This window comes from Microtus oregoni, unplaced genomic scaffold, assembly GCF_018167655.1.
Source record: "Microtus oregoni isolate MIOR12 unplaced genomic scaffold, Mior012 000060F_ref0000265, whole genome shotgun sequence".
NCBI classification, from domain to species: Eukaryota; Metazoa; Chordata; class Mammalia; order Rodentia; family Cricetidae; genus Microtus; species Microtus oregoni.
Genome location: NW_024543870.1, coordinates 4,753,111 through 4,767,812, shown reverse-complemented (window position 1 = coordinate 4,767,812; position 14,702 = coordinate 4,753,111). Strand labels below are relative to the sequence as shown.

Sequence of the window (14,702 nt, the reverse complement as noted above, 5' to 3'; positions counted from 1 at the left end):
AGAGAATTTTAATAAATATTCAGAATTTAGTAAATTCTAAAAGTACTGCAATTTCTTTAAAATATTTGCAGTTGTAAAGAAGCCAGTAGTTGAAAAAATTGAAAAGACTTCCCGAAGAATGGAAGAAGAAAAAGTTCAAGTCACCAAAGGTATAGATACCATTTAAAGAATGTTCTAGTCACATGTACATAAGTCATCGGCTCTCTGGTATATGCTCATGCATCATTTATATAGCTACCCAAACAGAGTTATTTTCAAACTTTGGGGCTAAGAAATATTCCTCACAATACAAATATATCTGTACATATTTTTAAAGTACCTGAAGTTTCCAAGAAGATCGTTCCACAAAAACCTTCCCGGACTCCGGTGCAGGAAGAAATAATTGAAGTAAAAGGTATTCATCTTTATTTAAACTGTAAGCTCCAGTTATTGTAATCTGCACATATGGATATCTGAACATACATTGTTAAAAAATTCAAAAGCACCATGAAAACTACATGTTTTAAATAGCACACATTTTATGTTGGGTTATACCTATGTATAATTCAATAACTTTATTATTGCTTTTAGTCTTGCTTAGAAATTAATTTTTTTAATTTAAGGAAGGTTTTGTGTTTGATGATTAATCTTCTAACTTTATCATGCAGTGTATTGCATTGCATATAATATTTCCCATCCTCTAATCGATATGAATTGATCCTAATAGGTTTGGGAAAGTAGTGCATTGTGTGTGAAGAAGTTGTGTCTATTAGATTCTCGCATAATCGTACTTGATGCAAGACTGCATGCGTTGTTTGTCCAGACAGATCAAAACCTGATTTATTTTCTTCTTGACGCTGAATGTGTTCTTAATGGATCATACTAACCCACTGAATCACATGTTCGTGTTATGTGCCATCTGTGTGTCTCATCTGATGTCCTGTCCTAGAACAGTTGCTAACACAGCGATGCTCTTTTTAAAGTGCCGGCGGTGCACACAAAGAAGATGGTTATCTCGGAAGAGAAGATGTTCTTTGCTTCTCACACAGAGGAGGAGGTGTCCGTCACAGGTATCTGGCGATTTGGAACTTGAGAGCTTGAGGCAGAGTTTTAAATAGCCTTTTTGTCCCCATCTTGCCTAATGTGGGATGCTGTGGATGTGTCTGTCTCCTTGTGTCTCCCCGTCGTCTTTTTCCTTTCATGTCTTTTAGCTTTAACTTTTTTGTATTTCTTGGTATTCTTAGTAAATTACAATTGCCATCCACAACGTGATCTATCAGTAATTAAAGATGTGTACTTTTTTTTTTTCAAAAGTCCCCGAGGTGCAAAAGAAAACTCTCACTGAGGAGAAAATTCACGTTGCAGTTTCCAAAAAGATTGAACCACCGCCCAAAGGTATCAGTAATTCATCCTAAGTTTAAGATGTTCTTGAGAAAAATCCACAGTCCATATTTAGCTACGCTGATATGAAGTATCAGAATTAGTCACACAGTTAACATGCCTAGGGTCTTTGTGAACAGAGAAGTCACTGGAGAGAGGAGTGGAAAGACCAGGCATGACATGCTTGGGGATCCTTCTTCTGTCTCTGGACACTTAAAATATAGTGACATTTGTATTTGGACATAAGGCGTAATGAAACCCCTCACACCAGCTCCCCGAAGCCTTCTTTCAAATGTGAATGATTCTCTCCATTAGGAGCTTAACATACCAGAAGTATTGAAACTAAGTTTTGTAAACTTGCGATTTAATTAAGTTATATTAGAAATCCCTTTATATTCAAAACACACAGTTTCCTTTTTTCTGCAATTACTACTTTCTGTGTGAGAGTATCGGTTACAACAGTAGCTGGTGTGTCAGTATTGACTCCACCACTGAAATCAAAAAATACAGTTACCAGGGGGCAAGGTATCGAAATCCCAGCACTCAGCTAGGGCTACGTAGGAAGACACTTTATAGAAGGAAAGGAGGAAGGAAGAGATAGAAGGGTAAAGGGATGGAGGAGGGAAACACTCTAGACTCTACGCCAAGGTCCCATTCTCTTTCCTGAGCTAAATTTAAGATATAACAATATTTACTATCACCTGAGACAGTTGTTCTCATGCACTGACTTTAAATGTAGAGTTCTTCCATCTATTTCTGAGAAAGTAGAAACTCCTGCCACTCAAAGTGACAAATAGGTTTCCCTTTTCTACTTAGCCATTCAGCTATCTACACATATTTTATCTTTATTTTATTTACTTATTTATTTGGTTTGGTTTTTTTGAGACAGGGTTTTTCTGTAGCTTTGGAGTCTGTCCTGGAACTAACTCTTGTAGACCAGGCTGGCCTCGAACTCAGAGATCCGCCTGCCTCTGCCTCTCAAGTGCTGGGATTAAAGGCGTGCGCCACCACCACTGCCTGTCTTTTTCAGTTCCTAATCTATAGTTTCTTGCATCCAACTGGCTTAAAGGGGGAATATCTACTCTTGACTCCTATCTTATAAGAATGCACATCTTGTCAAGATGAGCAGTTTCTCAAACATAGTACATTTCTCTTCAAGTCCCGGAACCACCTAAAAAACAAGTTGCAGAAGAAGTGGTCCCTGTTCCCGTCCCTAAGAAGGTGGAACCTCCAGCAGCCAAAGGTAGAAGAACATTTCTTGGGTTCTATCTTCTTGGATCTTGTGTGTGTGTGTGTGACCTGTATATTAACCAGAATGTTATCAGTAGACAATCTTTCATATGCTTAACTCCTTATCTAGTGTTTGGTTACTTTGTCTTCACACGTGTTAGTAACTGTTCCAGATGCCAGACCATCCTAACCGGGCATTTGTCTGCCCTGTGTCATATGTGTGATGTCTACCTGGTATTGATGTACTAAACATTCCATGCTTCCCCAAGTAGAACATACTAAATTACTTTTTAATTCTTAAGCTCTTAATGAGGCTTTATGCTTGACTATAATCTTGAATGTCTCAGAAGGAGACTGTAACATTCGACACCATTTCAACAATGTTATCTTTAAAGTTCCTGAGGCTCCCAAGAAACCTGTGCCAGAGGAGAAGAAGCCAGTTCCTATTCCCAAGAAGAAAGAGCCAGCTGCTCCTCCCCAAGGTATGCAGAACCACCAGTGGAGACAGCCATCGCCACAGGGGCCAGCTCGGCTCTGCACAGGCTTCATCTGTGCCGTGTTGTCCTTGACTCTTGTCTCTTTGACATGTTCCTCGTTCTTGTTATATATTATTTATGATTCTGAACATTCCTAAGGCATGTGTTATTAAAAGAAGTAACTATGTCAAATTGCTACCTTAAATTTTTAATGTCATCCTTAAGGAGGATTGCGAAAAATCCTCTATGGACATGTTTATTGAACAGAGCATCTCTTGTTCACTCTTGCATGTGACTTCTTCGTTAAGACATGGTTATTGTCTGTTGTGAGGAGTCTGTGGAGAGGCAGAGGCAACTGGAGGGGGTTGGCAGAAGTGAGTGTCACCTAGACACAGATGAACCCAAAGTCCGTGATGGCAAGTCTTCAATAGGACAGATCTTTGACATTTATTTTCCCTGTATGAATTGAAATTAATTAAACTTACTGCAAACACTTGGGAGTACATTCTAAGTGACAGAATTTCTTACAGAAAAACACCTACGCATTTACAACATTTTGTGACATAGAGGTCCCCAAAGCCATTGGCACACTGTCCTACTGAAAGACCTGTTCCACAGAGTGATCGTGTCTTGATTATCCTTTAGTAACCAGAAATAGAAACTCAGAATGCTGTCAGCGTAAAAAGTTACATGAACAACCATATTCCACAGCATTGTAGCTGTAGTTCAAAGGTCATAAAGTGCTACAATTTATCCCCTCTTCAAAACAAAGTATGAAGAGATCTTTTCTATCTGGTCTACTCACACTCTGCCTTATTGGTATAATCCCTGACGGGTTTGTGTTCATCAGATCACACCAAGGGGAGTAAAGAGGAAGCCAAGTCAGTTAAAACTGGCCTTGACTGTTCGGTACTCAGAACTCACCTATATTTAAATTTAAAAACAAAAGCCATGGTGGAGCAGTCATGTAATCGCAGAATTGGGGAGTAGGAGAGTAGAGACAATTGGCATTCCCTGGGACTCACTGGTCACTGAGTCTCTAGCCTACTTGGCAAAATCCGGGCCAGTAGGGGACCCTGTCTAAAGAAAGAAAAGCAAGTGTATTGCACCTGAAAAATAACACCCCAAGGTTATTGCTACCCTCCCAAAACACATACATACACATCTATACACACATGTACACACACCATACTAATATGTAAGAATGAATTCTGTATACATTTCCGTTACATAACACAATTTAGTCATTTAAATGCTTCTAAAATATTGCACATAGCCACTACTATATTGTGACTTTGAAATGGGATCTTTCTTCATTGTACCAGTGCAGTCTGTAATATCAATGTGCTGTGTGTCATTTTGGGGGGGGTGTCTGTATCCATTCATGGACAGGAAACATGCCTGTACTGACTGGCTATTTAAAACTTTAAGTCCCAGAGGCTCCAAAGAAACCTGCTCCTGAAGAGAAGGTTCCTGTGGCGAAGAAGAAGGAGGCCCCTCCAGCTAAAGGTAGGGTGACTTTCCTAGTAAACAAGCCACGTTTACATCTCGAGTGCAAAGCAGTTTGTGTTTATCTGCTAATTGAGTTTGCTGTATTCCAAGTGTTGTCAGGGTTTCTGTCCTGCCCGGTTCCCACAATCATTAAGTCCCGAAGAAGTCACACAGAGTTATAAACATTACATTAGTTATAAACTGATTGGCCCATTAGCTCAGGCTTCTTATTAACTCTCATAACTTATATTAGCCCATTATTCTTGTCTATGCTAGCCATGTGGCTCGGAACCTTATTCAGCATGGCAGTTACATCTTCTTCTGTAGCTGGGTCATGACTGCAGACCAAGCTTTCCCCTTCCCAGAATTCTCCTGTTCTTGTCGCCCTGCCTCTACTTCCTGCCTAGTTGTCTCCCCCCCACCCCCATACTTCGTGCCTGGTTACTGGCCAATCAGTGTTTTATTAAAATACAATTGACAGGGTAAAAACCATTGTTCCATAGCATCCAAGTGGTTGTTTTATGGCCAGTGACAATGGGACAAGCTTCTGTCTACCTGTCTAGTCTTTTTCAAAATAATGAATTCGCTGCTTTGAAAAATATAAACATAGTTCTACAAATGTCTTTTCAAGTTCCCGAAGTGCAGAAGAAAGTTGTCACCGAAGAAAAAATAACCATCATTACTCAGAGAGAGGAATCCCCACCACCAGCAGGTACCCCATCTCCATGAAATAACCGTAACTTTCCCCCAAACTTCTTTAATTGCATGCCTTCATCCGCCGGCCTGCCTGTTCCATGTGCATTTGCCTTTATAAGATTTAAAAAAAAATTCTTCTTCAAGTGCCAGAAATACCAAAGAAGAAAGTTCCTGAAGAAAAAAGACCTGTTTCTCGAAAAGAAGAAGCTCCCCCACCAAAAGGTATCATCAGGCCTTTGTACAAAAGCTGTCTTTTACAGGGTCATGCTTCCAGGCAAAGATGGCACGGCGTGGGTGGGTGTGCTGTGTGCTGGGCTTCCGTGGGAGAGTGTCAGAGCTCTAAATGTACGTAATGTTTCTAAAGTGCCAGCTCCACCTAAGAAACCGGTCCCCGAGGAGATTGTCCCAGCTCCCATCCCTAAGAAAGCTCCTCCCCGAGGTAGGATTGACGTCAGTCTTCTAGAGACCTCTTCTCTCGTGCGTGCTTGGGTTCTTGCTCTGTCCATCGAGTCTGTTTCTGTGCTGCCCTTCTTGGTCTCGTTTCTGAGAGACTTTCGTGGGCGTGTTCTTGGGGTGTGTAATTTCTTTGTCCACTTTGCTCATGAATGTGACGTACTGCAAGGCGTCCCCAAACTCTAGGGAGAAAGGGAATTTGTACAATTCTTGGTTCTTAAGCTCCAACACTGATGCTTCCTTAAAGCTGAAGTCTCTAAGAAAACTGTCGTGGAAGAGAAGAGGCTTGCTGTGGAAGAGAAACTGTCGGTGGCAGTTCCTCAGAGAGTGGAAGTCATGCGACATGAAGGTATAACCAGAGGGGAAGAAGGCCGTGTTGGTATGTGCCTGTGGAGTCTTCTTTAGGATGTTAATGTTTTCATTGCGATCTGTTTTTATCTTGTGTGAGTGTTGAAATTCATCTGCCTGCTGCTATAGTCTTCTGGAACTATCTTTTGCATCTACCTCATTCTTGGGTCATTCTTAAGAAGTGAATAAGGTGTTGAAAAGGAGATCACTTGGAATTTGGACACTCTGGGGGATAATTTACACATCTCCCTCAGTCTTGGGCTTCATCCTCCTCTTGTCTTACATCTCTTTCCCTCTTGTAGTTAGAAAGTCCCAAGTCCTGAGCAGATAGGAGAATCTTCATCCATCTGTAGTGAACACGTGGCCACTGGACGTGTCCCAGCACACTGAGTTTTAAATCAAGTCTTATCTTTTAACCTATCTACAGAGGAGGAGTGGTCCTACTCTGAAGAAGAGGAGCGTGTGTCTGTTTCGGTGTATAGGGAAGAGGAAAGAGATGAGGAGGAAGCAGAGATCACCGAATACGAAGGTAAATGACAGAGGTCCATGAGGGATGATAAAAGCTGTCCCTCAGGCGAGGCACAGAGTCATCTATGGGCTTAGTACATGTTCCTCTTCAATCAAAATACAAGATTCAAGAGCATCCATTACACAAGAGTAAACACCCGATGACGTTCTTTTCCATCTCTTCTTTGGCTATTTGGAGGAAATGGCTCTGTAGCTCCGGATAACCAAAGGGGGCAGGCATCCTCACGTGGCTTCTGCCTTTCATGAGGCAGGACTTGGCTTCAGTGTGCTAGGCAGATAGAGGGACGTCACCTTGGTTGTCTGATAAGTCAGTGTTTTTCAAACTGTGTGTTCCACAACACACAAACAGAAATGTCATCCTGTACACATGTGTGTGCATATATATATATATACACACATATATATGTGTGTATATATATATATATGCACACACATGCAAACCAGATATGAAAGTCCTGTTAAATATTATTCTTACAAGGAGAAACTTTCTTTAATGTTTTCTATTTTCCTTTAGTCTCCTCCTATAAAAGCACGAGAGCTGGTCCACTCCATGAACTGTCCGGTTCCTAACTCACTCTTTAAAAAGATACAAAAATATATATATATGATACATTGCCTTCCAGAAGTCAAAGGCATATTTTTCCAAAACAATGAATAGAAGGAGCTTTTCCTCAAACCCATGTATAGAAAAAGCCATCATGTAATATCTGTCATTAGGCAGACTTCTCAAGATGTCCCAGCAGCTAAAATGACAACTCTCATGCTTTTAAAGATTGAAACAATAGACTTTATCATGTTATAATTCCCATTTGGTGAAATAAAGCACTGTAGGTTTCCTACTAAAATCTCACACTCTATCTAGCACTGTATATCCAAAGGAGTACTTCTAAGTAGGGACAAGAAAATGGTTTAAAAGAAAATGGTGCATTTATTACCAACTCGACTTCCTTCCTAATGTTAAGTAGCTTATCAGCACCTTCGCTGTTCTCCAGCACATCTCTGGCTAATAAAAGGTGATTTTTCATACCTCCTTTCTCCACCTAGAAGAAAACTGCGGACAAGCCATGACTCCCAAACAAACCTACCCATTTGGGTGTGTTTCCTACAATAGACCACAGGAGTTGGCGTGGGTTTAAAGATCCATCCTCCCTAGAAATGTTCAGGAAACCCAGCAAAGCAGGCACATGGAACATTCTCATCTCCCAGCCCTGTAACGATTTCAGTTCCTGAGGCAGGATGCTGCATGCTTCCTTTAGTGTTCCAAACTCCAAGGAAGGGAGAGCAAGATGCTCATTGACTCTTGGGTCCGTATTAAGCTGGAAAGATAGGTGGGCTTTTAGGTTTCTTTTTATTTTAGGCAGCTCCTCGTGTGTTTTTAATTAGCCCTGTTTGTCCTTTAATAAACTTCACACACACAAGCTCAAACATCACATGAAATCTCTTGTCTCTTCTACCATAGCTACCCCATAAAACTGGGGAGTGAACTATCTGCTATGTGTCTGTCCTTCTGCCTTCAAATCTAGAGTGTTTGTTAGTTTTTTTTTTTTAATAGCTTTAAATCCTTATGTTCCTGTTGGATTGGTCACTGGAACTTTTTTTTTCTTTTTGTCATGCTCATGTCCTGTGTTTCCTATGAATTCTATCCTTATTGTCTTTATAATAGGCACTAAATTAGTGAAGCCCATGCTCTTTATTAAGGCATATGCTCGGATTCAAATATTCTTTGGCTATTTTAAATGGAAACAATCAAGGATTTAGCAAATGCTAAAGTTACGGCAATGTTGCTTACTCTCCTGAAGTGAAAAGTTACAATAAAAATTAAACGTGAAATCTCTACAACTTTTCTTCTTTGAAATTAATGTCCTTAAAGTGATGGAAGAGCCTGAGGACTATGTGGTGGAAGAGGAACTGCACTTTATCTCCAAGAGAGTGGAAGTCGAGCCGGTCAAAGGTAGACCAACTCTTCATCTTCCCTCTACGTTGGTTTGTTCTATCCTTTATGGTCTCTTATATCTAATTTACCATCCGTATCAGAAATATCAGTGAATAGCATGACTAATAAAAAAGTCTCTTATGTGTTTATCGAAAAAAATCGGTGCATTTTCTACAAGTATATTTTATAATCTTTTCAAGTGCCTGAGAAGCAGGAAAAGAAAATTATACCAAAACCAAAAGTTCCGGCTAAAATTGAGGAGCCTCCAGCACCTAAAGGTACATTTCCTCTCACAGGAGTGTAATATTGTCTGTCTTGACATCTATAATGGCGCCTCTGTGTATCACTAAGGTTTTGTCAGAATTGGTCTACAAACACTTTGCTAGTGTAGTTATTAATGTTGGTGTGTGTGTGATCTTTACAAAAAGGGAGTTATGTGTCTTCCCCATAATAAAACTTTCTAACAGAATTCAAACTGATCTTCTTAATCTTTCCCAAGTTCCTGAGCCACCAAAGAAAATTGTACCAGAGAAGAAAGTTCCCGCACCAGCTCCTAAAAAAGAAAAGGTGCCACCAGCCAAAGGTATATTGGGAATCATTTTGCTCTTAAGTAATACTTCACTCCCTATCTTGAAGTAAAATTGACATGTTTGTCAACTCTTGATCACATGGGCTTTTGGCACCATGTTTGACTCCATTGCCCAATGTTTTCAAAGCCCCTGAAGAACCAAAAAAACCAGTTCCAGAAAGGAAAGTTCCTGCAGAAGTGGTTGAGATAGAAGAACCTCCCCCAACCAAAGGTAAATGACATCCCTAAAAGGAGAAAGAAAAAACCAAGAGCACTGTCTTCTTTCTTCCTCTGGCTACCATCCATTGGGCCATAATTTTTCTGTGTAGATTGTTAGTGTCCGTCTGTGATGGTTGTGGTGTTATGGTTGTGATGTTTTGTTGAGTGTGCCTGAAAAATTCTTCTATTCTAAAATCACAGTACTTTCTGGCAAGTAGATATGTGTGTATGAATATATGTATTATGTATGTTATATATGTATGTATGTATTATATACGTATGTACGTATTCTACTCTAAACGTTACAGTGTGCTAATGCTAAAATTATCTTCCAAGTGACAGAGAGGCACATGAAAATTACTCAAGAAGAGAAAGTTCTTGTAGCTGTGACTAAAAAAGAGGAGCCTCCCAGAGCAAGAGGTACAGCAGTCTTTCCATGTCAGCATGACAGATGCTTCGGTGGCTCCCATATGTCAACACTGCCTTGTCTTACTTTATAAGTACACTAACTATGGGGCACAGAGGGAAGGGTGGTCTCTGTCTTCCTTTAAAATGTTGTGGAATGTCTGAATTTCAGGGTGTGTTGAGTCTTCTGTGTCTGAGTGGTTCGTACTCTCTGTGGTCTGAATGAAGCGAATGGTTCTTTAAAATGAAATCTGTCTTTAAAGTGCCAGAGGAACCTAAGAAAGTTGTCCCTGAAGAAAAGTTCCCCAAACTCAAACCCAGAAGAGAGGCGGAGCCACCAGCTAAAGGTATAATGACTCTTTAGTGGGATAGAAATAAGCTTTAGGTATTGAAATGGGTGGAGTAGAACCCGAATAGTCAGGGAATCTTATTTAAATGGATCTCAAAGGTGAAATAAGCTAGCCATTCCACATCACTGAACAAATAGACATCCTGATTCTAGAAAGTTCCTTTTCTCTACTCTGCCCCCAAATATGCAGAGTTTACATCAAAAGGTGTTTGTCATCATGTGTCTGTCTGGTCCATATATTAAACTTGTCTGTCTGGATGTCTGCTTCATGTGGTAATCCTTGGCGAATTATTTTTCATTGACTCAATATTCTTTTCTGTCCCTGAGGAGCCTTGGGGGCAGGAAATAGAACTAAGGTGAGGATATTGTCTGTGAAATTCAAGTTTCTTTAAGGTCGTACCTAGTTTTGTGGTCATTGTTGCCGCTTGTCTCTCTTACGTTCTTACAAAGCCCTGAGCATCTTGAAGCACAGTGACTTCTTCATAGGTATATGGAGCAATGTTGACTTTCAGGCCCACTGAATTTTTTTTTGCTTGCAATTTTAGTGATAGGTGCATCATGTTTGATTTTCTTCTTGGGTTTTTCATGCAAAAGTTCTCTTAACACAATTATTTCTAGACTCTTGTGATTTACTTTTAATAATTATTCTTTTAAAGTGACTGAAGTCAGAAAAAGAGCCGTTAAAGAAGAAAAGGTGTCCATCGAAGTTCCAAAGAGAGAGCCCCGACCCACTAAAGGTACATTGCGCTTTGATTCACTAGAAAGCATAGAGCTGTGTGTCTCTTTGTCTGCTAGATGCCAATGTATCCCCTCTACTTTCCTTGCTTACTGCTGACTGGAGCCAAAGACGTGAACATTTGACATCACAATTAGTCATTGTGCCTCTCATGACACTTCTTCCAACAAAAGATAACCAAGGTCACCCATAGTCAGTGTGGGAGACAGTCATAAAGGAATGAAATCAAAATACATTGCCACTAAATGGGCCTCAAATAAAATGCTGCCTGCTGTCACTATTATTCCAGAAGTGACTGTAACGGAAGAGAAGAAATGGTCTTATGCCCGAGAAGAAGAAACAGTCTCAGAATACCGGGAAGTGGAGTACGATGATTATGAAGGCTATGAGGAGTACACGGAGTTTGAGGAGTATGAACCCACAGAAGAGTATGACCAGTACGAAGAATATGCAGAGCGTGAACTTGAGCATTACGAGGAGTATAAGGAGCATGAAGAATATGTCACAGGTATGACTGAACTTTAGCCCAGGTTAAATGTGCATAGAACCTGTTAGGATGAAGGTCAAGGTAGAAGAACTTCGTGCCGTTGAGTAAATTCAACATTTTAAATCACTTCAGGAGGGGAAATAGCTCTATAAATCTTAAGGTTATTGTTAGGTTTCACTACCCACAGGGCTTCCAGCATCACAATCTAACAATGGCTGCTTTTCTGGTGAGGGCAAAGCATTGTTTTTAACCTGATGGAGATAATGTGTGTGCACATATAGCTCTGACCCTTGTAAACAGAGACTGGGTTTTCATTTCCTGGATACCCAGACCTGAATAATCACACAAAAACTATATTAATTACCACACTGTTTGGCTAATGGCTGCGGTATATTTCTACCTAGCCCTTACAACTTAAATGAACTTATTTCTATTATTTTATATTTTACCACGAGGCTTGTGGTTTGTTATGTCATATCTTGCTTCTTGAGCGGTTACATAGCGTCAACTTGACTCTGCCTTCTTTCTCCCTGCATTCAGTTTAGTTTTCCCACCTAGCTATATTCTGCTCTGCCATAGGTCTTAAGGCGCTTCTTTATTAACCAATGGTAATAAAACATATTCATAGCATACAGAGGAGAATCCCACATCAGACTCTAGACCACTTTCTTTATTCTAAAATAAATAATAAATCCATATGAATAAATTCTGACTAGAAATTTGAAATGAGCCCATATCCTTCTTGAGGTTTTTCTTTGTGTCTTTGAGACGATTCTGCATATTTTCACTGGTGGCATTAAACACCAGTGTCTCAGACAGAAAAGATTGATCACAAGTTGACTATCTGAAGTGAAATGGGAATTTTGAGGCATTCTCATGGCCTAGTTAAAGGGAGTGCCAATGAGGAAAGGGAACGTTATCTTGCTTAAGGCTCTCATAGCCTTGTGAAGTTGGAACACGAATTCTTATTCTAGAGATTGTGGTTGCACTGTGAACATAAAAGGTCAATTATTTCAATTAACTGATTCCGTTTAAGGATTGATTTTGAAATCTACCCTACAGTCTAACACTAAATACTTTGTATGCTTTTAAAGAACCCAAGAAGCCTATTCCAGCAAAACCTGCCCAAGAACCAGTGCCTGCCAAACCCAAGGCCCCACCACCAAAAGGTAGAGTGAGAACATTGTCAGTTACAAAACCTCTTGTTTTCTTCGTCTCTGCAATGTGGATATGCATGGAAGTGGATGTGTCTAACTGTGTGGTGGGCAGGGGTGGGGGACGGACACACGGGACTGTTATGTTGTGTGTTCTATTTCTTAGCATTTTATTCTCACTCTCAAACATGAGTTTGGGTTTGTAAATCTCTTACTATTGGTCCTTTTAAAGTGCTGAAGAAAGCTGTTCCTGAAGAAAAAGCACCTGTGCCCATTCAAAAGAAACTCAAACCTATACCACCCAAAGGTACATGATAGAGCAGTAACTGTCCCAAGCAATATTGTCACCTTCGTGATGCGACTATGTCAACCTAGACTCAGTAGTATCCGCCAGTCTTTGTGCTTTCAGGGTGTATTGTCTGGTCCCATGTCTTAGGAGCCAGGTCTTTGGGCTTTGTTGATGTTTATTCTCTGATATTCGGGAGCTTCTTGGTAATATTCTTCCATAATTAATATCTTTAAAGCTCCCGAAGAACCGAAGAAAGTTGTTGAAGAGAAAATACAAATTTCAATTACCAAACGTGAAAAGCAGCAGGTGACTGAGCCAGCTGCCAAAGGTATACCAACCTTTCCCCAGGATGTAGCCTCTTGCCTGTCTCAGGTTACTTGTCTCCAGTGTTACCCCTAAGATTATTTCAAAATACTTCTACAATCTTGTAGATAGTGACTGCTCATTGACCATGACCATAACACTGTCAAATACAATACTTTTGTTTTAATGCAGTGACCATTTAACATATTCTTAATATAGTTAAATTAATATAATGATATGCTATTTTCCACTAAAAATGGTTACTATTTACTCTAAAATCACTTTGAAAAACTTTTTAAAAAGATAATTCAACATCCAAGTTTTCTTTCTTTATGTTAAGCAACTTCCTTGCAATCTTAGGAAGCATGCTAACCCAGAAGTAAATTGACCTTCTTAGAATGCCTCCAGTGAGTAGAAGCATAGGAGAAAGACCCTTCAATTAGGCTCTGTGACTGCAAATTTGCTGGAGTACTTCTATGGGTTTACCTGGCTGTGAGATTCAGAATCCATCCCATAAAAAATAAAACAACAAAGTTTCTCCCAAAGAAAATTACATATTCTACTTATAGACATCTATAAAATCATTCTCTTTAAAGTAAAGAAAGCTAGAAATGGTTAAATGACCTATTTCTGACTCTAAAACTCCCTTGTACTTATTATTTCAAGTGCCCATGAAGCCCAAGAAAGTTGTCCCAGAGGCAAAAGTACCTGCCCCTAAAAAGGAAGTGGCGGCAGCTGTTAGAGGTACCTCCTATTGCTTGTTCTAGTGTGTTGTTCGTCTTTGCTGTTGAATTCATGTTCAGTTCTATGGATGAAGTTACTCTGTGGGAAAGATAAAGCCCATCCTTTCTTTTGTTATAAGGGGGTCTGCACTCTTATAGCGTCTTGATTTTATTGAGCAATTGGAACATATCCAACTTAAAGATAATATCTTTAAAGTGCCAGGGGTGCCTAAAAAACGGGAACCAGAAGAGGTGGTTGCCTACAAAGAGGAAGTGGAAACCCACGAAGAAGAATATATTGTAGAGGAGGAGGAGGAATATGTCCACGAAGAGGAGTATGTCCATGAAGAAGAATACATCCATGAAGAGGAGTACGTCCGTGAAGAGGAGTACGTCCACGAAGAGGAAGAGTACCTGCACGAAGAAGAGGAGCTCATCGTCGAGGAAGAAGTGGTGCCGGTGACACCAGCCAAAGGTAGTCGATGGCTGCCGTGAAACAGAAAGGAAGCAGCGCATTGGAGCTTGGGTGTTTGGCTTAGTCAGATCCTGGGGGATGTGATGCCTGTGTGTGCCTTTCACATTCTGTGTCTTCCGCACGTTTTCACATCTTATTGTTATCTTTAAAGTGCCTGAGGTACCCAAGAAACCTGTTCCAGAAGCGAAAAAACCTGTTCCTGTTCCCAAAAAGAAGGAAGTGCCACCCGCCAAAGGTACACACCACTCACACGTATGCACCTAGACGGCTTCATCTGTCTTCAGCTGGTTACCTCTTTTCTGGCTACCGCGACCCGTGTGTGGCTACTAAAACGTTACATGTGCTTTATGTATGTGTTGTTTTTCATAGTCAGAACTTAACTATCAACACTGTCTTTAAAGTGCCTGAGATTCCCAAGAAGCCAGAGGAAAAAGTTCCTGTGCCTGTCCCTAAAAAGGAGAAGGCTCCGCCTGCCAAAGGT

General features: G+C 40.3%; 1 protein-coding gene across 1 annotated transcript in view; it reads left to right on the top strand.

Moving 5' to 3' along the window:
- Positions 1 to 14,702, top strand: part of Ttn (titin) — a 271,400-nt gene that overhangs the window by 111,011 nt on the left and 145,687 nt on the right. The window contains exons 114-140 of the mRNA XM_041639884.1: positions 72 to 149; positions 317 to 394; positions 963 to 1,049; positions 1,294 to 1,374; positions 2,519 to 2,602; positions 2,985 to 3,071; positions 4,497 to 4,574; positions 5,188 to 5,268; positions 5,397 to 5,474; positions 5,617 to 5,691; positions 5,953 to 6,054; positions 6,457 to 6,582; positions 8,452 to 8,532; positions 8,715 to 8,792; positions 9,014 to 9,097; positions 9,231 to 9,314; positions 9,638 to 9,721; positions 9,970 to 10,053; positions 10,712 to 10,792; positions 11,081 to 11,299; positions 12,373 to 12,447; positions 12,665 to 12,739; positions 12,957 to 13,049; positions 13,691 to 13,768; positions 13,964 to 14,221; positions 14,373 to 14,456; positions 14,623 to 14,700. Coding sequence (XP_041495818.1) covers positions 72 to 149; positions 317 to 394; positions 963 to 1,049; positions 1,294 to 1,374; positions 2,519 to 2,602; positions 2,985 to 3,071; positions 4,497 to 4,574; positions 5,188 to 5,268; positions 5,397 to 5,474; positions 5,617 to 5,691; positions 5,953 to 6,054; positions 6,457 to 6,582; positions 8,452 to 8,532; positions 8,715 to 8,792; positions 9,014 to 9,097; positions 9,231 to 9,314; positions 9,638 to 9,721; positions 9,970 to 10,053; positions 10,712 to 10,792; positions 11,081 to 11,299; positions 12,373 to 12,447; positions 12,665 to 12,739; positions 12,957 to 13,049; positions 13,691 to 13,768; positions 13,964 to 14,221; positions 14,373 to 14,456; positions 14,623 to 14,700 — 2,571 coding nt within the window. The remainder of the gene's footprint in view (positions 1 to 71; positions 150 to 316; positions 395 to 962; positions 1,050 to 1,293; positions 1,375 to 2,518; positions 2,603 to 2,984; positions 3,072 to 4,496; positions 4,575 to 5,187; positions 5,269 to 5,396; positions 5,475 to 5,616; positions 5,692 to 5,952; positions 6,055 to 6,456; positions 6,583 to 8,451; positions 8,533 to 8,714; positions 8,793 to 9,013; positions 9,098 to 9,230; positions 9,315 to 9,637; positions 9,722 to 9,969; positions 10,054 to 10,711; positions 10,793 to 11,080; positions 11,300 to 12,372; positions 12,448 to 12,664; positions 12,740 to 12,956; positions 13,050 to 13,690; positions 13,769 to 13,963; positions 14,222 to 14,372; positions 14,457 to 14,622; positions 14,701 to 14,702) is intronic.